This window comes from Chiroxiphia lanceolata, chromosome Z (genome assembly GCF_009829145.1).
Source record: "Chiroxiphia lanceolata isolate bChiLan1 chromosome Z, bChiLan1.pri, whole genome shotgun sequence".
In the NCBI taxonomy this organism is placed as follows: Eukaryota; Metazoa; Chordata; class Aves; order Passeriformes; family Pipridae; genus Chiroxiphia; species Chiroxiphia lanceolata.
This window is the reverse complement of record NC_045671.1, coordinates 43,126,690-43,150,330: the sequence shown is the minus strand read 5'-3', so window position 1 is coordinate 43,150,330 and position 23,641 is coordinate 43,126,690. Positions and strand designations below refer to the sequence as shown.

The 23,641-nt window shown below is 45.3% G+C and overlaps 2 protein-coding genes and 2 long non-coding RNA genes across 4 annotated transcripts; 3 read left to right on the top strand and 1 right to left on the bottom strand.

The window, feature by feature from the left end:
• Positions 1–647: 647 nt before the first annotated feature.
• On the bottom strand, positions 648–18,685 carry LOC116780406. Its single transcript, XM_032675376.1, has 2 exons — positions 18,675–18,685; positions 648–2,136 (listed from the first exon to the last, which is right to left on the bottom strand). Exon 2 carries the CDS (start codon positions 1,760–1,762, stop codon positions 704–706), a length of 1,059 nt encoding a protein of 352 aa, XP_032531267.1. The 5' UTR covers positions 1,763–2,136; positions 18,675–18,685; the 3' UTR covers positions 648–703.
• LOC116780411 lies at positions 1,943–3,864 on the top strand. Its single transcript, XR_004354462.1, has 3 exons — positions 1,943–2,569; positions 2,717–2,920; positions 3,687–3,864. It is a non-coding gene; the product is annotated as an uncharacterized LOC116780411 (long non-coding RNA).
• LOC116780405 (heat shock factor protein 5-like) lies at positions 5,604–12,102 on the top strand. Its single transcript, XM_032675375.1, has 5 exons — positions 5,604–6,165; positions 7,177–7,473; positions 8,350–8,537; positions 10,711–10,831; positions 11,896–12,102. Exons 1-5 carry the CDS (start codon positions 5,673–5,675, stop codon positions 11,964–11,966), a joined length of 1,170 nt encoding a protein of 389 aa, XP_032531266.1. The 5' UTR covers positions 5,604–5,672; the 3' UTR covers positions 11,967–12,102.
• Positions 13,075–14,722, top strand: LOC116780407. Its single transcript, XR_004354458.1, has 2 exons — positions 13,075–13,268; positions 13,929–14,722. It is a non-coding gene; the product is annotated as an uncharacterized LOC116780407 (long non-coding RNA).
• Positions 18,686–23,641: the final 4,956 nt, after the last annotated feature.

Sequence of the window (23,641 nt, the reverse complement as noted above, 5' to 3'; positions counted from 1 at the left end):
TGGGCAATTCAGCCTGGAGACCAAGGTTCCTCTTCCCTTATGAGGATAGACTGGCAGGGGCCAGGTTTCCCAGTGAGGTTTTTGCCATCTCTCTGCTTGGTGGTTTCAAGCCCCATCTGGACAAAGCCCTGAGCACCTGATCTAACCCCAGCAGCAACCCAACTTAGGCAGAAGTTTGGACCAGAGACCTTCCAAGGTTCTCTGCACCCACATCCATTCTGTGATCTTTCCCTAATGCTGTGAGAAGACTCAAGTTTAAGATGGCCATCAACAGAGTTCATATCAGCAATTTTAGCAGGGTTTTAGGTTCATGTTCTATATCTCTGCAGTATTAGTCAGTTTAGCATCTGCTTAATTTGCAAAGTGTAAAGTTCTCTCTTCACACAGCCTTGTCCCACAGTCTGGCAGTGCAGCAGAACTGATGAACTCCAACTCAGACTGCCAAAAGTAATTGCCTCTGGATCGATGCATGAACAACAGTCATGAGGGATGTTTGCAGCAGACTGGTCACATAGACCCAGGACTTTCTAAAGGTCTCGGTGGTAAATTCTGCCCGTGCTACCACATGTGGGTGGCACCCATACTGGGGCATAAGGGGAAAGGGAAGGGCATTAGAAAGGGGCAGAAAACAGCACCTAGAGATTGCATGAAGGAAATAAAAAATTCTTTGTTTTTCCTTGAATAAAGAGTTTCGAGAACCCTGTTATTGCTGCCGGCGGGGCGACCTCTTGCTGGGCTGGGGAAAGTCTTGGGAGCTGAGGGCCCTCCTCTTTGGGGGGCGCCGGGGCCCCCGAGGTGAGTGGTCCCTGCCCTGGCTGGGAGTGGAGGGGCTGCAGCTGCTGCCCTGGGCAGAGGGACCTGCCACTGTCATTGCCTGCCCTGGCTCCTCCTGGAGCTGGTCCTGCTCTGCAGGGACAGGCACAGGGTGTGGCAGATTGTGATGCCTGGGTGGGAAGGCCTCCACTGTGCCAGCTTCTTCCTCCTGCAAAGAGTCTGCAGGGCTGCTGGTGGGAGTCCCCTCTCGTGAGTTGCTGCAGCTGGAGCTGGAGTTGCTGGAACTAATGATGGAGGAGCTGGAGCTGGAGTTGCTGGAGTTGGTGCTGGCTGCTGGGCTGTTGTCCTCATCCCCAGCAGCGTGGGAGCGCAGAAGCCTCCTGGCCTCTTCACTGCACTGGCCCACAATGATGTTGATGGTGTCCTGGACCAGTGGCACTGTGTGTTCCTCCAGGATGTCCTGCAGCCTCTGGACCATGATCTCCACATCTGGACCAAAGACACAGAGGGCATGCAGGATGCTGCTCTGTGCATTCCTTGCCAGCCACCACTGGTCCCCATAGATGGTCTCCAGCCTCCGGTGCAGCCAGGGCCGCAGCGGGTCCAGGAGCTGCTGTTGTCGACGGAAAAGTTCTGCCCAGCGGTCAGGCAGGACACCACCGACAGCTTGGGGTGGTGTCCACTGTGAAGAAGATGGATGGGATGCCACAGGGGAATGGGGGCTGTTTCCTTGAGGGCCATCAGGAGCTGTCCCTGCCTGGCGGATGGCATCTGGCAGCTCCTCAGGGGCTGTGATGACAATCTCCATGGAGTCATCAGAAAACCGCACAGTCTCTATCATTCTTCTGCAGAGTGGGCACACGGGATTTATGTGTGTCCACCGCAGGATGCAGCCCCGGCAAAAACGGTGGTGACAGGGCAGAGCAGAAGCCACGTCCTTCTGAGTGTCCTGGCAGATTGAGCAGTTGCCATTTGTCTCCGAAGCCATTTTTGTGCCCTGCAGCACACTGGGGAGAGCTGAGGATCAGGAGCCGCTTGCCCCCCCTGGTGTCACACACCACAGGAGGGAGACACCATGGTCACTGGTATCCCAGGAATGGGAGGAAGAAATGTTCAGGTCCCTTAAGAACAACACACTCTCAGCTCCCTGAGCCCTGTCACTCACCCCTGACCACCCCAGGGGATGTTGTCCCACACAGCCAACCTTCACTGCTGCAAGCACCCACAGTGCCCAGCTGCCAAACTAGCCAGGGCCAGGAAAACAGGAGAGATTGCTTCGAGTCTGCACTGAGATCCACTCAGCACCAGAGAAGCCTGGCTCAATCCTCCAGACCTCACAGTCCTGCCTGGATGGACTTCAGGCTGGAGCCAGACTGGCCAAGGCTCTGCCTACAGAAAAATATAAGCAGTGAGGGATGATATGTCACAATGCATCCCCCAGTGGTGTCACAATCTGCTGCTCAGTGACATCACCTTCCACCAGCAGGTGATGTCACAATGGGATGTCTTTCCCTGCCAGCACTCAGTATCAGGAGAAAAAGGGAAAGACTGTTTTCTGTTTTCAACTTCTACATTTCTGTGTTGCTCTCTCCCTTGGCCACCTGTATCATGCATCCATGGCCTTGCGTCTTATCCCTGCTCCTGACCCCTTGCCAAGATTTCCTGTGAGGGGCAGAGTGGTGGGAACAATCAGCATGGACTGCCTGCAGCTGGATGACACCTTCTCCTCTCACTGCCTTTCCTTGGGCTATGCCAGGATTTGGAGGACTTGGGTGATCAGTGGCCAACCCTGGGTGTGAGTCTCACTCCTGTGGATCATGTCCCTGCCTCAGGGAGAAGCAGAAAGGGGCATTTTGCTCCAGTCTCATCCAGTGCCACTGGCACTCACGCACAGTGCCAAGTCCCTCTCCACTTGCCAAGTCTCCATGCTTCTGAAAGACAGTGCATTGATGCTCCTCAAAAGCATAAGCGATGGAGCCTGGCCCCACACCTGCAAGAAGGAGCTGGAGTTGCCGTCCCTTCAGACTAGGGTAGAAGGGCTGGTGGCACCCTGCTCATGACTCTCGAGAGCCCAGGATCCATCACCACCTGGGCTGGGCTGTCCCACCATCCCTGCTACATCTTTAGCTCCAAGGAAGCCGTGAAGGTCAGGCCCACATATGTTAGAATAACTCATAGCTCAGAGAAAGGGATGAGACTGCCTTGCCCAGGTGGCAGAGGTGTAGGATTGAACGTTTGGCTCCTGCACCCGAGTCTTCAGCCTTTTGCCTTCATGCAGCCTTTCTTCTGTGGGCAAGGGGAAGGCGTGTTTTATGAGAACAGGCTGCTCTTTTCTTCTCATCTTCTCACATATCAAGCCTCAATTTCTTCATTGAGCTTGAAAGCTGGAAGTACCTGTTTCTAAGATGGTTCAGATAAACTAGGCTTTAATGCTTTATAACCGAGAAGTTGTTTCCAGAAGTACATGAAATACTGCATCCTTGAGAGGAAGGGGAAGAAGCCAAAGGAGCAGACACTGTCTTTTCAGACTTCTCCCAGATCAGTCTGTCTGTGTTCCTCCAGACACACTCCGAATATTGCTAGTAACATCTTGCTCCACATTGTTGTCTAAATCAGGCATGAGGGAAGGCCACTAGCCTGGCATGTGGCCTCCAGCAGAAGCTGCTGTGGTGGACTATGTGCTGGTGCAGGATCTGTTGCTTAAAGCTCCCAGCTTAATACATTTATTAATACATAGCTCCAGATTAATACATTTTACTTCAGTCAACAGGTATTGGATTTAATTATTTTAGCTTTGTGTTCTCTTTCTTCTGTTTAACCAGTGGTAATAGCAAGTAGACGGAAGCCTTAGGTGCCAGGCCACCTGTCCCTGCTCCCACTGGGTCTCCATTTCCTTTTTCTCCTCATTTCAGGAGCAGATCCTTGCTTAGCCATGGAAGGATGAAAACATCTACAAAAAACATTTACAGAAAGAAAAAAAATCAGTGGTTTTCTGCAATGGAAGATTTGGCAGTTCTTGTTTCTTAAGGTTTGTTTTTCTTACATTTGAATCGTCAGTAATTTTGCTCACTTTTTTACTGTGGAGAGTCTTAAAGCACACGATGATTTGCAGTCACATATTTGGCAGCAACTTAAGCTTTAGTCCTGAATGCAGATTCATATCTCCAGAAATCTGAAGCCTTTCCCAACAATGCCTTCCCGTCTAATAAAAACAGGAAAGTAGGGGCAAGAAGTTTGGAAAACACCAAGAGGGGCAGAACATTTGGCAGCAAGGTGAATCAAAGTGGAAACAACAAAATTAATTTTGTTTTCTGTTTCATTACAATAGAGGTTTCCTTTGAGCTTCTGGATTTATAGACTGTCCCATGCATTTTACAGACAGTAGTCTGCTCAACAATATCGCTACAAGACAAGTTTTTTTCTCTTCTTTGGTTTACTTTTGACAAAAATACGTTCTGCTGAGACAAAATATCCTGGTTTACCTTTAAGATTCCCACTCCGAAAGCCAATGCCCAGCAACATCTGTGTGCTTATTAAGGAAGTCTGTTAAGTGAGTTCAAAGCAAATCAATAGATGACAAAATGTTTTCAGTCCAGGAGTTGCGTTACTTAATGGCTAGACACACCTCTTGTTTCCTATTCCTTACATGAAAATGTGAAAATTTAAAAGGAAAACGAGAAATTGAACCTACTTGAAAAGCACTGGTCTTGAAGAGTATTTTTCATTCTCCATCAGTCACAACATTTGAAAAAAACTTGAAACTGAGCTGCCAGCCAAGTGACGAGTTACTATATAGAAATATTTTATGTGACACATTTCTACAGTTTTCTAAATGGGATTTAATTAATTGAGTTTTATTCTTATTTTGACACATCCATGGTTTAATATGTACTTCTCTGCTAGGGAACCTGTTATTTTACAATCCAGTCACTTTATGAGTTAAATTCTGACCAAGAGAAGCTTGAAGCAGTCAGTAAGAGCAAAAAATTACATAATATCACCCACAAAGTTGCTGAACTCTCTAAAACGTAATTAATTCAAGCCAGCTATAAATTCAGTCCACAGAATCCTGAGATGGAGTGAAAGCAGGCTCTTCAAACACCTTACCCAGCTCCTTGCAACCCCTTTGTCGCTGTAAGAAGCAACGTGGTAAATGCCCATCCCTTGGATACATCACGGCATAAACATCTCTCAGGTTCTCCAGATCCTCCAGTCTGTTTGATGGCCTGCAAGCTCATCTGAATATGGTGTCAGCTTTGGGGACAGGCCCCAACTAAAGGTCCGCAATTAACAAACCCGCTGTGCCGGCTGGTGTTTTACAGTGTGCACAATTATGTTTAAGCCCCACTTTGTTTGCCAGGCAAACTGTGATTGACAGGTCAAATCAAAACTGAAGGTACCATGGGCCTCTGCTGTTTAGGAAAAGTTAGCGAAAAGCTCACACCCCACACTCCATTGCAAAAGAAGACACGGATTCCTGATAGCTATGCCAGGCTTGCTCAGCCCTTGGACAGCTGCTCTCTGGCATTTCCACAGGGGTTTGCATTTAGCCCTGAAGACCCGACCTGTGCCAGGAGACCAGCAAGTACAAGAGCTCTTTCGGCTCATGGTGGAACCAACCAGCTCCATTCTACACTTGGTTTCTATCAACTCGCTGTGATTCCAGTTTCACGAGCTGCCGCCGAGCTCTGCCCGCCACTCCGGTTCCCGCTCCCCCCCATTCGCGTCCCCGCTCCCCTCACGGCCCCTCCCGGGCGCGCTCCGGGCTCTGCCCCGCGGGCTCTCCAGCGCCCCCCTCGGGCCGCGCGGCGCCGCCGCAGCCGCGGCCGTTGCGCTCCGGGCGTTGTGTCCTCGCGGCGCCGCGTGTCGCGACAGTCCGTCCGTCGGCGACCGGCGCGATGGAGGAGCTGCCGCTGCCCGCCGGCGTCAGCCCCAGCACCTTCCCCGCCAAGCTGTGGCAGCTGGTGAACAGCCCACGCGTCCGCTCCGTGCGCTGGGACCCCCGCGCCCAGGGGCTGCTCGTCGACCGGGCGCTATTCGAGCGGGAGCTGCTAAACGCGGGCGGCGCGGGCGGCGATGCGGCGGCGGCGGCCCCGGGCGCCTTCAAAGCCACCAACTTCGGCAGCTTCGTGCGCCAGCTCAACCTGTACGGCTTCCACAAGACGCCGGTGCTGGCGGGGGGCGGTGCCGCGGCCCTGCCGGGCTCTGCCGGGCCTCTGCTCCGCTTCTGCAGCCCCTACTTTCGGCGCGACCGCCCCGAGCTCCTGGTGCACATCAAGCGCCTGACCAGGGCCAACAGGGAGCGGCTGGCGGCCGGGCTGGAGGTGCGCAGCCGGCAGCCCAGCCGCTTCCAGCCGCTCCACAGGGACCGGCTGCTGCCGCCCGGGGCCGGTGAGACGGCTGGGACACGCGGGGGCGAGGGGGTGGAAATGGAAATGGGCACTGCCCCGAGTCAGGAGGGCTCCCTGCCCTTGCTGGGGCGGCTCAGCTCAGCTCAGCTCGGCTCACCCGGGGCCAGACAGGGTTGTCCTTGGGGAAGGCAGATCTGCTGGCACAGCCCGGGAGCTGTTCCCGTGTGTCCCGCTCTGCCCGTGGGCTGCAGCAGGACAGTCTCGGCTGGGCTGCGCTGGGAACACCCTCACTCCTCGCTTTCGAGCTGGCCCAGCCCTGCCCGGGGATGTCCCTGCTCCCTGCCCAGCTCTGGGGAGGCTTAAGGAGCTCTCTGGGAGTCCGTGGGACACGATGGGTCGGTCCTGTGCAGGGACAGCTGGCGGGAGTATCCTGTGAGTTTTGTGCAGAGGGGAGGAAGTCTCCTGCCAAAGCTAGACGGTATTCCACGAGGATTGAATGAGTCATCATCATGGCCAGTCTTCGCGAACGAAGATTTGGGAGATTTGGGAAAGGTCTCTACCCACATTTGTTACAAGCGTACTGGTGATACAGGGCTTTGCAAATGCGGGTAAGGCCTTCGAGCCTGCGCAATGGATTTTTTAGGTGAGACACGGTGTGTGCTGAACTGAGCCCACCCTTTAATCTTAAGGTTCATCTGCTAGGGCCAAGCGAGCTTGGACAGTGGCAGCGAGGTCCTCAGGACGTAGGTTTGTTAAGAGTGACCTTCTCTTAGATGGATGGCCTTACAGGGCTGAACGAGCTCCATCTGCCCGGGTTTAGAGTTGTCCTTCCATGTGTTATTGAATGAGTAGTTGAGAGCTAAATAGACAAGTTATTTGTTGTTGAAAATCCCCAGAACATGGGATTTTTTCTTTCTAACCCTGCTTGGGAGTATCTGAGATTTTATATTGCCTGGTAGAAGTACAATTGCTGCCAAGGGAGGAGTACAGGAGGACCAATATTGACTCTCTATCTCCTTTCTTCCTTTCTTCTTCCATTATTCCTACACAGTGAGTTTGGGCCAGAACCTCTTTACTTTACCAGCCAGAGGTTTAGATGTGCCTCCAGTCCCTTCCAGGACAACTCAAGGTGTTCAAGGCCGTGAGGCTTCTCCAGCACCTCGCAGTAAAGTGGTTGTCACTCCAGGACTTCTCAGGTTTTCAAGAGAGGTCCCGGTCACATCCACAGTGCAGCCTGTGTTCTTCCTTCCACTGCTTCACCAAGGGCCTCAAACCGCTGCCGTGGCCCTTCCAGAGCACAGCAGCTGCACAGCTTCAGAGCAGAACTCACTAGCCTACAATCCTGCAGGTATGGAAACAGCTTCTGCACTTGCTTTTCAAAATATACTAAAAAGTGATAGGTTTAAGTATCTTTCTACAATGCTCTGTCACCTGTTTATCTCAAGTGAGAATCAGATAGAAAGCGCAAGGCCTAAAAGGAAGAGAGATCTTGAAAGCAAAAAGATTCACTGTCTGGTTTTCCTATCCTTCCTCCAGATTTAGAGCATCCTCTGGGGGTTTTGCACACAGCCTCTCTGTTGAGGTGAAAGGGCAAGGAGAAAAGCATTTGCCCACAACTAGTCGGTGTTAGGTTGACTTTCATCTTTCTTTTAATTAAGCAAAACTCGGACAATGATAGGATAGTGCAGATTTTTAAGATTATCTGTCCTGCAAATAATGGCATTACTTTTAGATGACCTCGGTGTGTCACCCAAACAGTCGTACCTGGAGAACACTGTTCCACAACGCTGCTTTTTAGAATAAAATCACCGTTCAGTTTTGGTGTGTGCGTCTGAAGATGTAATCTCATCTTAGGTGAATCCACTTTCAGTGGTATGTTGTGATGAGAAACTAAAACAGCCAAATCAAAAAGCTGATGGGAAGATACAGAAGTCTGCAATTATGAAGCTTTTATGTGTGTGTATAGACTTTACAATTCATATTTTATGATTTTATATAATATATATAATTTATGTATAATTTCAATATACACATCAACTAGAATACTTTTTTTTAAGATTAATAAATCGGTAATTGGTCTTCAGATGACCCGGAGAGCACAAATACATTTCTGGAATTGATTTTACTGTGTGATTCCTGAAAAGTTTGATCAAAGGGAGCAATAGAGCTCTGCAAACCAAACCCAAATTCTGGAAGCCTGATGACCGTGTTTGGATTCTTGCAGCCACACTGGGGAGTTCAGCCCCCGATTCTCTGACTGGCAGTGCTGGTTCTGCAGCATCAACGACCTCCAGCTGGGCCTGTAATCCCTCTGCTGCAGACGAGTGGGCAGGAATACGTCTGGAAGTTGTGTTTCAGATTCTCGAGGAGGTGCTTGCGTCAAACCTGCCTGAAATGTTTCCCTTTCTTCAGGTAACTCCATTCAATAGCAATGCTGGGGGTGGACTGACATGTTTTTGATGTAGTTGCCCGCCTGAGAAGTAAAGGCTTCTTTAATTCAGCTTCTAATGGACAGCAAAGAGTTTCACTGGTAAAGTAAGATTGAAAGAAGAAGAGGGACTGAAAAAGTATCCCACATTCATGAGCATGAGGTGGGTTAGCTTGTGTTGGCCACTCATTTTCTTGGGAAAAATACCTCCTGCAGTTGCATTCACAGTGATGAAGTGGAAGCTTTGTCGGTTATAACATGATGTCTTGGATCCTAAATAAGAGAAGAGTATTTTGAGCATTGCCACTGAAGGCAAAGTCTCACGCGCAGTGAGGGGCATGTGAGAGGTCCCTCTGTTGCAGCACCAGATGTGGGCTCTAGCTCTTTTTCTTTTGAACCCCAAAGAAAGCCAAGAGCTGGACTGCACCTGGTGCTGCTGCCCGTGGCTCCGAGTGCTGTGGTGTACATGTGCTGGAGCTGCAGCAGTTTATTGTCCTCTTTGTGTTTTGAGGTCTCCAGTAAAGTTTCTGGCTTGGAAATCCTCAACTGGAGCAAACTTGCCACTACTGCTCTCCATGTTCCATAGCTTAGTCATCTTCCTCTTGGGTATCCCTCTTTCTAGAAAGGGATATGTATTCTAATCTAAGGTCCCTGCAAAGCTCCAGCCTCGATGGGACTGTTGTGCTCAGTGCAGTGCAGGGAAGAGCACGTCCTTGCACCAGCACACACGGAGCTGGCAGGACTCTTTCCTTAGAGCCCTCTCAGTGTATTGAGTGTCACCTGCACGTTAAATATTGTCAGCTTTGACAGCTTTTGAACTGTGTTTGAGAAGTAAATCTCCATTTTTAAGGCCTCTGGGGCCCAGACTTCCTTGTTAGCAAGGAGGGATTAAGTGTGTGAGCCATGGAGTTGATGGGGGGCAGGCATTTGGGTTTTGAGGCCCCATGACTTGTGTAATTGGTGTGAAGGACAGTGTTGGTCCTGGATGTGAAATGGTCAAGGACTTATTGAAGTGGTCAAAGGCTTATTCTGTGTTGAAGAGCAATTCATGGACTATTAGACTCTTTGTTGGACAAGTTGCCTCTTTTGATTAGGAATCCCCTTTCTCTAACTCTTGCTCTTCCCAGACTTCTCTGGAGTGTTCAGTTCCTGTATTGGCACAGGCCTTTTTGCTTATTGTTACACAACTTTGCCAGAGAATGTCTCTATTTCTATTAATGTACGGACCTGTTGCCTTTTGTATATTTAACATTGAGTAAGGGCAGAGTCAAGGTGGGGAGTGTGATTTTTTGGCGTGACCAGTATCTTCTTCCAAGTGTGATGCCCTTTTGTCTACTGTAACATCACACATACCAGTTTTCAAAAGCGTTTGATTGCTTAATAGAAGGAAATGTTGCAGGCTCTAAGCAGTCATTCATCTCTAGGATTCTGATGGATAGGCTGTGGCAGAAGAGATGAATATCCTAGAACTGGTCATAGTGAGAATATCTTTGTGTCTAAAGGTAATTTCCAGGTGCTTAACCTTGGGTCTTTACTTCCTCAGCGGAGCAGGAACATGAGTTGGTTGTCTGGTTTTGGGGGGCTTTTTACCCTGCAGATTTTTGTCACATGATCGTGGAAATACACCAGTTCAGTAAATGGCTGGCTGCAAAGTACGTGTTGGGCAGCAGCAGAAGGCTCCAAAAAGCAAGCAACACCTTGTAATTTATTGTCTTAGAAGGAGGATGGGCGGGGGAGGGGGGATTCCCAGCCAGAAATGTGTGGCTCATGTGTAGTTTTGCACCACACAGCCCTGTGCAGTGGTTTGAGCAACCTGACACACGTGTGGGTAGCAAGGAGGGCACCTGGATTTCTGTTGACTGGTTTCTTGCAGCTCCTGTGATAAGTGAGGGCAAAGTTCTGACTGTGAGGACACACAGCCTCACTTAGTGTATTCTGGTTTTCTGATTTCATGTTTTGCTTAATAGGACAAGAGCTTTCACTTTGGCAACCTTAATTCTGAGTTTAGAGCACTTGTCCTGTAAACCATCTGAGCAGTGTTCACTTCGTGTTACACATCCTTCTGGAGCGTAGAACAGTTTTTACTGTGTCCCTAAAGTGATTCCAAGAAAATATCGAGTGATCCTTGGGTTTATTACCATTTGTTTTTCTTTTAAGGGGAATATTAGTGTTCCCTCTGAGTCTTCAGGAGGGGAGCCTGGGAACAAGGCTGCAGCAGAGAAAGCTTTGCCTGGCAATGCGAGCAGCGGGAACAGTTCCCTGGAGCCAAATGAGCCTGGTAAGAAGAGAGTCTACGTTCTTTTAGAGATGACCGAGACAGCTGCTCTAAGGCTGACTATTACAGGAAGGGAGATCAGAACAGTTGAGTTATTGTCTGCAGTGTTAGTGCTTCCTTGTGCCTTCAGTGAAAATATTGTGCTCGTACAACCTCACAGAGTACTCACCAACACACTTCTCTAGATGTGCTCAGACCTGGGCTGCTTCTGTGCAAAAGGGTGTGAATTAGATGAGTGAACAAAACCTGACGTTCTGGGAGTTGTGCCACCAACCCAGATGTGCTACAGAGGCAGTGCTGAGTAATGAGGTGACTATTAAAGCAACAGGGAGAAAACCCAGCAAACTGGTGATGTCAGCGTAGAAGTCCAGGCTTTTTGTCTCAAATCACTACCTACATTTTATACCAATCTGCTGATACCTATGCTGAGACACATGAGAAAAACAAGAGGCAGAACATCCGAGGCCAAGCAATTCACAAATCCAGTAACTAAAGGAAAAAACCTGAATGTCCCCAAATCAGCAAGACGCAAGAGGAGAAAGAGAGCACTTTAGATCTATTCTAGGGCAAAGGTGGTGCAGGCTGCTGGCCTTGTAGGGAGGCCTTTTCCCTCCCAGCTGTTCATCCAAGAGCCGATGGGAGAGTTGGAGGAACTGTTGCTCACTTCAGAGGGCGGTTTCTAGATCCCGGATAACGATGCTGGTTAATAACTCAGCTCACATTGCCCATGAGTTTCAGCCATGTAAGTAAGGACTGAGGCCTTTGGCGGCACAGAGAAAGAGCAAGGCTGGAGTTGTCTTTGTGAGATGTGACTGTCTCTGTTTAAAGCTCTTGTGCCATTTGCAGGGTGAGTGCTGGGACTTTATTGGGTACTTCAAAACTTTAAAGTATTGAAAACTTGGAAGAATTCCTATTCTTTAAACAGCAGGCCTCAAATTCCCAAGTGAGAGCCTGCCTTTGAGGCCACCTTTTACAGTCCCTGAGTACAGGGAGTTCAACTGCTCGATGTGCTGCTGAGGAAAATGTACACAAGGCCCCACAGTGACTCTGTTCCCTTTGCTTCCCAGAGGTCCATGAGCTGTACCTCGCCAGGAGAGCTGCTCTGCGTGGGAGGAAGAGACTGAGGGAGAGCCTGTGAAACAGGGCAGCTGGAATCCCTCTGTATATAGTTGTATTTAAAGATGAGTAGAGTTACATTTCTAGATATAGTTGCATATTTATATTTATAGATGTATAGAGATGAAATAATATATTAATATCTATTATTATTTTAATATAACATTTAATATTATTAGTATTGTAATTATTGCTAATATCAATATTTTAATAATGATATAATTAGGTAATTTTATTATATTATCATATAATAATATAATTATATATCGTTGTTATTAATATGTTTTATAGTTAGTACTATATTATTACAATATTTTATATTATTAGAATTATTTAATATTTTTAATTTATTTTAAAATATTATATATATTATTATTTATATTTATTTTATTTATAGATGTACATATTTATATTTATATATACGTATCTTTGCATCTTTATATAGTTATATTTTATATATTATATTTATTTATATATATACAAACTACATACAATTTTATATCTAGTTATATTTATAGGTGTATTTAGTTACATAGTTAGATGTAGATGGATGTTTAGGTATGTATATTGATATTTGTAGAGGTATAGGCTGCTTTCTCACCTCTTGTCTCACTCTGCTGCCTTTTCCATCCCTCACTCTTCCCGCTGTGCCGCCTCTGTCTCCGCTCCCTGTGCCGCCTCTGGGCTGGTGGCCGGGCCGGGGGAGCCCCCATGGGACTGGGGGGAGCTTCTGGTGGCACCAGGCACCACTCCCCAAGGAGCTGCTGGAGAATGGTGAGGCTGAGGGGGCTGGAGGGATGGAGGAGACGGTGATGCTGAAGGGACGGTGATGCTGAGGTGATGGTGGCACTGAGGGGACAGAGGGCTGAGGGGGCTGGGGGAGCTGTAGGGGACCGTGGGGACTAAAGGGTCTGAGGAACCTGAGCAGAATGGCAGGAATGGAGGGACCTGAAGGAGCTGTGGGGAAGCGTGGGACTGAAGGAACTGGCAAGAGGCACAGGCTGAGGCAGGTGTTGGGGCTAAGTGGGCTGGGAAACTGAGGGAAATGAGACTCTGAAGGGACTGAGGAGACTGGAGGGGCTCTGGGTTTGCCGAGGGCATGGTGGGGCCGAGGGGATAGTGGGGGACTGACAGGGAGCACAATGGGGTCCAAGCCTGTCCAAGCCTGCTGGGCCACAGCACCGGTTCCAGACTCTCCACTTTTGCCAGGACTGCCCTGAACTCCTTGTGAGCAGCAAGAGAGTGATGAGGGCCAAGAGAGAGAAGCTGACGACCACCAGCCACATCTTGAACAGGGACCTGCTGCTGCTGCCTGAGACCCTTGGTGAGGCCACTGGGGCCGGTGAGATGGGATGGGTGTGAGGGTAGTTTGGGGTTGGAAATGGGCACTGCCCCGAGTCAGGAGGGCTCCCTGCCCTTGCTGGGGCAGCTCAGCTCGGCTCAGCTCACCCAGGGCCAGACAGGATTGTCCTTGGGGAAGGCAGATCTGCTGGCACAGCCCGGGAGCTGTTCCCGTGTGTCCCGCTCTGCCCGTGGGCTGCAGCAGGACAGTCTCGGCTGGGCTGAGCTGGGAACACCCTCGCTCCTCGCTTTCGAGCTGGCCCAGCCCTGCCCAGGGATGTCCCTGCTCCCTGCCCAGCTCTGGGGAGGCTTAAGGAGCTCTCTGGGAGTCCGTGGGACACGATGGGTCGGTCCTGTGCAGGGACAGCTGGCGGGAGTATCCTGTGAGTTTTGTGCAGAGGGGAGGAAGACCTGGCAGGAAGTCTCCTGAAAGCTAGACGGTATTCCACAAGGATTGAATGAATAGGTGAGAGCTAAATAGACAAGTTATTTGTTGTTGAAAATCCTCAGAACATGGGATTTTTTCTTTCTAACCCTCCCTGTTAGGATCTAAGATTTTGTAGTCCCTGATAGAAGTACAATTGCTGCCAAGGGAAATGTACACGAGGACCAATGTTGACTCAATATCCCCTTTGCTTCCCAGATGTCCATCTGTACCTCTCCAGGAGGGCTGCTCTGCATGGGAGGGAGAGACCAAGGAAGAGCCTGTGAAGATGGGGCGGCTGGGATCCCTCTGTATATACTTATATTTAGAGATGTGTATAGTTATAGTTATACCTAGGTAGTTATAGGTGTATAGATATTTACATATGTAGATTGAATATTTGTATAGATATATTTATATATTTATCTAGTTATATATGTACCTAGTTGTATTTATGTATGTATCTAGTTGTATTTATATATGTGTGTTATATTTCTATCTGTATTTAGTTATAATTACATATGTGTGCAGTTGTATAGCTATATAGTTATATTATTCTAGTTATAGGTATATGGATTTTTAGATGCATATATTAGTATATGTATCTAGTTATATTTATGTACGTATATTGCTATATTTATGTATATTGTTGTATTTTCATTATATTTAAATATGTATAGAGTTGTATAGCTGTCTAGTTATATTGATGTAGTTATAGGCCTATGGATATTTAAATTGGTATATTGATATTTGTATATTTATACATAGGTTCACTATGTATATATTTATATATGTATTTATATAGTATATTTAATATGTAATTATATTTATATCTATATTGTTATGGTTATGTGTATGTAGTTATGTTTCCGTAGGTACAGAGTTGTATAGTTTTATAATTATATTTATTTACTTATAGGTATGGTGTTATTTGGATAGGTATATTGATATTTTTGTATTAGTTTATAGCCTGTACAGTTGTAGTACTCTGCAATAAATTAACTTTTTTAACTGCAGTTAATATTTGTATATTTTTACATAACATAGTTGTAGCAATCTAATAAATTTTTTTAAACTTAAATTGATATCTGTGTATTTATAAATCAGCACAGGTGTAGCAATTTGTATTAAATTTTATTTTTTTAACTGAAATTTATTTTTGTATGTTTTTGTATCAGTAGTGTGGGTGTAGAAATGTGCAATAAATTTAATTTTTAAACTGGAATAAATGTTGATTTGTGTTTTTTGAAGCAATTAGCAGAATTTTGAAGATTTTGGCAGCAGATTGGGGGAAAATATCAAGACATGCACAGCAGATCCCCCTGTTCCAGTAAAGCTGGGAAATGAAACCATAGATTTTGGATAGACAGTGGAGTCACGTTCAGTGATAACCCACTGCAAGGGCCCACTAAGAGAATTGACTCCACTCAATGTAGAACAAACCAGGAGCAATCCCAGCAAGGTAAATCCATACTCTGTCAGACTGGAAGTCCCTCACAGATGGCTCAGGGAGTTCCAACTGAACTTAATCCCTGACAGAAACAAACAGGGACTCTGAGCTAGCTCTGCTCTGTTTGGCAGTGTGTTGGCAAACCAACTGGAACAGTGGTGGAGTAACAGTACCAGTGTAACTGCTGCAACATGTGGATGAATGAAGATCAGTTGATAGAAATGTTGAAATGTTCTAAAATCCAGAAGGATGGGGGATAACTGGGAATTAACAAGTTCTTGTAACCACTTGTAGGGGGGGTACTTTTGAATTGGATGATCAATGGAGCATAGAGGCGTGAGAAAGGAATCATATTAGGATGTTAAACCAGCTAGAGTATGGTACAATGTAACTTCATGGCACAGGCTAATTGTAAGGTCCATTGTGCTTTTTAGCAAGTCAGCTTGATATCCCCTATTATCAGAGCTGAGTTCTTCCTTAGTTTTGCTACATACTGCAAGATAGATAAATCTACCCTTGAAACACAATGGTAGAGGTCATACATAGGGGTGAGAAAGATGATGATGGGAGGAAGATTATGTGGGCAGGGGTCGCTCGACCCTTGCCCTACAAGTAGGGTATACACAGACTGTTGCCATTAGGTAATGATTAGGCGGGGTTTGGCTGCCACTTAGGCATCACCTTATACTGCGTACTGGCCCTACATAGTGTAATGTGGAACTGATAGAAATGGGGTGTCGGGGCTGCTGAGTTGAGCGATACTCATCCTACTACCGAGACTGTGTTGCTCCGCGGGGACGCCCGCTAAGCATGGGTACCAACCAGCTGCTGCAGATCCTGACAGCCCTGGCCTGTCTGTGTGGGTAAGCACAGTTTATTGATAGGAAGCAACTGAGAGAACAAACTTTTCTTTTTAATATCCTTTTAGTGTTCCTTTAATTCCCCTTTTTGTTATTGAATATTGTTACATAAATAAGTTGTTCATAATATTTCCCTTTAATTTCCCTTTTTACTAACCAATATTGTGTTAATAGTTATCCATAATATTGTGTTAAGATCCCTTTTTTGGTATCCCTTTAACCCTTCCCCTTTTCACTAGTTAATACTGTATTAAAAGCTGTTCGTAGTATTTGTTTTAATGTCACCCAATAAGGTAGTTATTTTGTATCCTTTTTTTTAGTTTTTGATTCCTCTTGCTAAGTTTATTACTATTATTATTATTCTCACTGTAATAAAAGATATTTTGTGTGTTTGAATATTTCTGGCACTTGTCTTTATTCTGGACATGTATCCAAATGAACTGTTACACCACTAAAATGACAGAAGCCCTTTTTTGAGAAGTTCCACAAAGGAACTCACATGGATGGTGATGCTACGATAAGTAGTATCAGAAGACATCAGTATCTTCTTGGTTTAGTGGATATATTTTCAGGACACAGGCTATGATCACCCCCTACTCACATAAGCCCCTTCCTCACACACCCTGCACAGTAAAACAAGTGTCCATGGTGTCTCCAAACAGAAGAATTTAAGGGACTGAATATTTCATATGCAGACCAAAATGTTTCTGGCAATAAGAAAAAAAAGTCCTAGAAAAGACAAAGAAAATCCTTAACACATTAACGAATTCAACAATAAATAGAGAGGGCACTGATGTCTTTGTCCACAACCTGGAATACTTTTAGGTGCTCCTTCCATGCTAGAAGCAGAAAAAAAGTCATCTCTGGAAGGAAGTTCAGAAGAACACGTGCTCCCATCTGAATATATGTGCTACAGCTGCGTTTACAGACAAGTACATATGTACTGCAAGTGATTAAGTTTGTACAGGCTTGATGCTGGCTTGTGTTAAACTGGTGGGTCAGCAAAAACAACAGATTTGTATGTAAGCCAACTCTTTAGCAAAGACATGCCTCTTGTCAATCTTGTCGAGAAACTTTTGAGATTTAGAACTTCTTGTTGTCACTGATCCCTTTTTCCAGTCTAAGCTCTCAGGGCTGGTCAGGTTCTACACTCTGTTCCACTCAGCATCTGAACATGTTTCCTGCCACCCAGGCTCCTGCTCTTGTTGGGGTCATGCAGAGACCAGAGAGCGCTTGTGCCTGTGCTGATGTGCAGCACCACAAAGTCATTACCCTGCTGGACCTGGACGTGAGCTGACTTGTGCAAGAACCATCTCTACCTATGAATAAATCTGGGGGGGTTGAGTTGAAAAGCAAATCAAATACTCAAAAGATTCCCTGGGAGACCATCTCAAGGAGAGAAGACATGAGGGAAGGAAGGCATTATAAAGAAAAATAAACCCTTCCTCTTTCTCTTTTGGAAGAAATAAAAGAAGTTTCTTAATATCCAGACACAAATCTTTGGAGTCTTGACAGCTGAGAAGCACAGGAGTGTGGAAACTTTGTACACCCAGAAAACAAAGAAGTTTTTAACAGATAGTTAAAAAACAGAAACTGTGTGTAATGCATTGTATTTTCAGTCTGAAGTGTGAAAACTGTTCGCAGCAACAACTTTGGGACATGTCAAGTTGTGGTAGGTTAAGGTCATATGTAGGTCTCAAACCCTTCTCCCCTTGTTGCAAGCCAAGAAATTCTTAATTTTTTTCAAGGACTCCCTTGATCTCCAGTAACCTTGATATTACCAGAGGTCAGCAGCAGCTTATTATTACATTGCCCATCCAAGTACACTCACGAAAAGAATCTGGTGTTATAATGTATAGGTAGAATTAACGAGGACACTTCATAACTTAGTCAGACCCCTCACAAACCTCACTGCAGTCTTTGGAAATGCTCTTATTTATGTCATAGTTCTTCAAGTAAGACCAGGAATGATATTGCTTTTCACATGTCTTTTCTCTGAATGGCTCAAGGGTGTCAGTGGTTTTTCTTAAGAGTACTGAGGACAAGGCACAGCAAGTTGCATTTAACTCTGTTCAGATGTTTTTCTATTAAGCAGGATTTTAACAGAAATAATAGTTTCTGATTAAAGTCTTTGTTTTCTTGTTATTAAAAAAAAATGGCCAAAATACAATAAGCACTGGTTTAAAGTTCTCTGTAGTCCTTCCAATTATTCTGTAATTCCACATCTAAAAATTCACAATGAAAAAAACAGAGAAAACGTGGCAGAACAGATGTGAGGATACTCTTGTGAGCCTGATTAGATGCCCTAAATCACCACTGGGTACCTCTTCAGCAAAAATAATTTGATAAAAATTAAGGACTTTCCATGAAAGACAGATTACACTTTCTCCCTTCATTCACCTTGCTCTGTAAATGGAAGATGTCCTTATAACTGAGAATTTTTGCCCTTTAGCACCTCCCTTTTCAACTCTAAATAAAAGATTATGTACTACTGCTTGTCGCCATAAACAAGAAGAACACTGACTTCATGAGACAGTGTTTGGAAATGCTTCTTTCCTCCTCCTGTCCCCCATATCCATAAACTGTCTGAAAAAGTCCCTTCCTGACCAAACTGTGTCTGAGGTGAGTAAGGGCTTCAGGAGAGGGCAATACCACCAGATAGGAAGGTTATGCAATGCTTCCTAAGGATCAGTAAACTCTCAATGTACCTGTCTTCCTCTGCAATATTGTTCTACTCATGGATGATCCCAGAGGTCACTGTGCCTCCAGTTTTGCTGCAAAATTTCTTTTCTGCATGATTTGAATAGAGGGAAATAAGACTTGTAATGTATACAGTGAAATTTGGATTCTGGTGGAGTTGGATTTGCTCCATTATTTGCTTTGGAAATTAGGATCAAAATTTAAATTCGTAACAGAAGTTGACTAGCAGCCCACACGTCCAGATGTACTTTCTGCATGCATCTCCAAGGGAAAAGTCAGGAACAAAATCCCCTTTTATTGCAGATTGAGGCTCTATATATTGTTGTCTTTACAACTCACTGTGGTAAGACATGATAATCAAGCCAGAAGGAGTGGATATATGAGTTCTAGTGGTGACCTGCTTCTCTGGAGTGAGGGATAATCCCAACCCAAAAGCCAGTGTTGAAAAGTGTCCTGGGTACTGGAGATGACCAGGCTGTCCTTTCACAGTGAGTGTCCTTAAATAGGACCTTCACACCTGTGCTGGTTTAAAGGTAAACCAGCAGGAGAAATGAACCCAACTCCAAAGAGACTGTAAGTCAGAGTTACAATTTAATGGAAATAATACCATAAATATAATTATATGGACAAACAATTGGTTTAACCCACAAAACCCAGATGTATAACCCAGCACCCTGGGGCATGAACAGTGGTGTTTGTTGGCCCCCGTGCTGAGTCCCACATGGTCTCCCTGAGTCCAGAGTAAAAGGAGAGGGAAAACCTCTTGGTGAGAGCGCTGGTCACAGTCCGGTCAACAGTGCTGTCACAATCTGGTTGAGGGTGGTGATCACAGTCTGGCTGAAAGTGGTGGTCACAGTCTGGTCAAGATTCTGGTCCTCCTCTGGATCCAGTGAATGGTACCATAAGTCCCAAGACCCCAAGATTATATACCCTCAGGTTCAGGCAGGAATCCCAGTACCTCCCTCAGGGCAGGGAGTTCCACAATGGGTGTGAGGACAGGAACATCCTCCTATCTCACAGGCCTCTTAACACCCAGTTTATAGCCTGTGGGGCCAGGAGTGCTCTGGGCAGCTGCTGCAAATGGTCTGTTGTTAACAGTTTCTGGGCAATGACATGGAGGGTGTAGAATACACAGTTTGGGTTACACCCACACAGTGATGAACTGGTCCCAGCTGTTCTAACTAGGATAACACCCTATGCTACTGAGAAAGGGGAACTGGTTGCCCTCCACAAAATGTGTTGTCCAGCTCTTTGGAATGTTCCCCCTTACAGCCAGCACCATTTCTTACTGCTTACACCAGCTCCTTTCTAAGCAGGAGGCAATTCTGTGTAGGCAGCCTGACAGCTTAGTGACAGGAGAATAAAATACACAGTGCAGTGTTATCAGCATGTCAGAAGCTGCATCTGCAGTCCATTATCTCTTCCAGTTGTCTCAGAGAGACATGAAGAAAGTGGTAGGAAAAGTACTGATCCTGGCAGAGCAAGCTGAGGGAGGAAAAGCGGTAACTGGTCCCCAGAGTCCTGGAAGCAATGAGAGCAATCCAAAATAGGACCTCTGGTGTGTTGTGGAGATAAGAGTGATAAACCCAGCAATCTTCTGTGTGAGACTGGAGCCATCTGTGAATATGAGCATGGAAATCTGACTCATGTAAAACAAATGAAAAATTGTCCTTTGTTGTCTGCTGAAGGCTGGATAGGGCTCTGATACACCTAGTCTAGCAGAAGGTGTCCCTGCCCATGGCAGAGGTCTTGGAACAGAATGATCTTTAAGGTCCCTTTCAACCCAAACCATTCTGTGAGTCTATTAATTACAAACCCACTTACCTGATGACAAATCAAACACAGCAGCCATGGATTCACCACTACATTACTGAAGGTTGCTGTAGTCACTTGTGTCACCTGGAGACAGGTTTGTATTTGGAGAGACTTCAGGGTCCTACTGTGTCTATAGGTAACTTTTCCTGGTTCAGTAACACAAGAGATGTCAGAACAGACTGTTTGCGAACACAGTATTGTTTAACCTGCCTGTGAGCCTGATGAGAGAAGTCTATTTGTGTTATTGCAGTCTTCCATACGCTGTACAGGTAGTGGGTTATATTTGTTTTACCTTTTGAATATGCAATGTTCATACACAATGCTATATGCATAAATACTAGCATTAAGTCCCAATTCCCTCTTTGCACAAGGATATGTAATCATCAGAAATATTTAACAAGGAGCCATATTAGCTTCAGGCTTGATAGTGTGGGTTGTTTAAATAATGAGATGAATAATGGTAACGCTTAATAAGTTCCACTCTTTCCAGTTGCAGTTTGTCCTTTATCAACCCTGTTCCATAGAAATCCCTTGTTTATGGGAAAGACTAAATGAAATTCTTGAATACAGATGAGAATTTTACAATTCAGGCTGATTAGAGGGGGAGTTTTCTGTTATTGTGAAAAGACAACGTAAATGATCTTTTTGCTAGAGGAGACTTTGCAGTTAAGAATGAAAAGGAAAACATTTATCTTAAGAACTATCTTCAAAGAGTATTATCTGAAGTGTTATCTGTGTTATCAGAAGCAGCTACACTGACATTAACCTCCACTATTACATATGCACAATCACTCTTTGCATGGCTTAATTTGGCCATAATTTTGAGCTGCAATTCCAAAATCTCATAAAATATGCTGTAAACAATGGAGGAAAGCAGAAATACCAACATTTCTCATCAGCCTTTTGGATTGGAAGGGCTGTTTCATTTATGCTCCCTTAACTGTCAGCCTCAGGTCCGCTGTGCAAACTGTTCAGTTCTACACTGAACCTTATGTACTTTTCTAACACCAACATAGGTGCAAACCTGTAAAATCTTCCAAGCATCACACTGATTTAGACTGACAGAACTTACACAGAAATTCCTTTACATGCTTCTGCAAGTCCTTCTTCATTTCCAAAGTTGAAAGACATTTCCTCAGTGGAACTGGAATTAGTGCCTTACTCTCTGGATGTGGTAGTGTTTTACACCTGTCTTGCCAGGTAAAGGGGCAGCAAATTTGTTCATACTGGCCATTACAGTTAAATCTTTGGTCTGAGACCAAAAGGAAGATGTTAATTTAAGAGCAGTTTTGCCTGGATTTTTTTTCACATGTGGACAAACTGTGGTCTGCTGACAAGAATGATACTGTCCTTGTGAGTACAAACCTCCCTGAGAGGTGAACAATCACAGAGGTCACATCTGCAGATTAAAACCCACCACGCCATTAATTTGATGTTAAGTAAACACAAGTGACACAGTTCTTCATCCTCAGCAAGGACTTACCATTGCAAAGACATTATTAACATGCAGAGCTCTTGTTTACAACTGTTATTAAAATGACGGACAAAGCAGCCAATCAAATTCCTTTATCCTTCTGTAACTCTTGCTGTTGCTGCTGAGAAAGGAAGAAGAGCCCTTCAGGGTAAACAGAGAAGACTTTCCAATAGGGAGAAACTTCCTCTTTTGTATTCCAATGACAACAGAGGGTTTTGTCTTGAATCTCTGTGTCAGCAGCTGCAGAAATGCTGAGAAGTTGTGTTTGGTCATCACGAGGAGGATATGAACAACCCACACTTTTACTGCTCTGAAATCCAGAGGCTTTAGGCAGTGACATGACCTTCTGCAGGAATATGGAGACAAAAGTAGAACCACATATGCCAATGTCCAACAACAAATATCATCAAAACTTCTTCTGAACTATTAAATATCAGGAATTCCCCAGTGCTCATGTTTGGGGAATTGACAGTAAATCTGACCATAGCTATATCAATTCACATCCAGTGCAGCTTGACCAACAGACACCAAAAACCTGTGGAAGAGCATCTAAGTCATAAAGCAGCACATGGAGTCCAGGGGAGATTTCCCTGAAATCTCAAAATGATTCACTGTAGGCTGAAGGACAGGTCAATGCTGAAAGATGAGCACTGCTGAGGTGGTGGTTGCATCCCCAGGTTTAACAAAAGAGGAGGTTCTAGAGGCTTTTTCTACATTCAGGTACAGGTAGTTGTTCCCATCTCTCCACTTTGTTGCATCTACACAGTGTTAATACAGTTCTGTGCTGAGCAGGGCAAGGGACTGATGGAACTGGAAAACAGCCTGGAAAAACTGAGTGATATGACTCTCTACTTGATATGGCCTTAGAACAGCCCAGGGTGGAAGGGACCTCAGAAGATCATGTGGTCCAATTTTTTGGTGGAAAGGCAAGAAGCCTTTTCAGATTATCCAGAACCCTGTCCAATGCATCTTGAAAACCTCCAGCAATGGGGACTCTACCACATCCCTGGGAAAGTTGTTCTAGCAAATACTTGTTCTTACTGTAAAAAATATCTTTCTTGTGTTGACATGAAACCCCTCCAGGGTTACTTGTTTGTGTTCCTCCTTGTTTTCTCCATGTGTCTCTTTGTGAGTAGAGATCCTCCACTCTCTTTGTAGCTCCCTTATATGTACCAGAGTAATGTGGTAAGGTTCCTCTCAAGTCTTGGGTTCTCCAGGGAGGAAAGACCTGACTGCTTCACTCTTCCTCATAGCGCAGGAATATATGGTTCAAGACATATTTGGAAGAAGCAAAAATGGGAATGGAGAAGGAATGAAAAAAAGGAAAACGAAACTGAAATGAAAAAAAAAAAAAAAGAAAAGAAAAAAAAGAGAGGAAGAAAATTATCCCTAATGATACTTTTTAGAAGTCTACCAAAAGTTTCTGACAGTTAGATACCAGTACAGCTGCCAGCACAGAAATAGGAGCAATTATTTCTACAATGAGAACTTTATCTGTTGTGGTAACTGTTCTTCACTGTTCAGGCTCCATTCAGACACAGTGACTTGTTTGTAAATCATCCAGTTGTGCTTCTTTTCAAAAGGGACTGATTGACACAAAATGTGGTTATCAGTTTCCCTTGGACAAAGCAGA

Bases quoted from the DNA above. Each gene is read 5' to 3' on its own strand.
- LOC116780406 (XM_032675376.1), bottom strand. From the start codon at position 1,762: ATGGCTTCGGAGACAAATGGCAACTGCTCAATCTGCCAGGACACTCAG.
- LOC116780405 (XM_032675375.1), top strand. From the start codon at position 5,673: ATGGAGGAGCTGCCGCTGCCCGCCGGCGTCAGCCCCAGCACCTTCCCC. The intron at 6,166-7,176 runs GTGAGACGGCTG...ATTCCTACACAG, and splicing joins GCTGCTGCCGCCCGGGGCCG to TGAGTTTGGGCCAGAACCTC. The intron at 10,832-11,895 runs GTAAGAAGAGAG...TTTGCTTCCCAG, and splicing joins CCTGGAGCCAAATGAGCCTG to AGGTCCATGAGCTGTACCTC.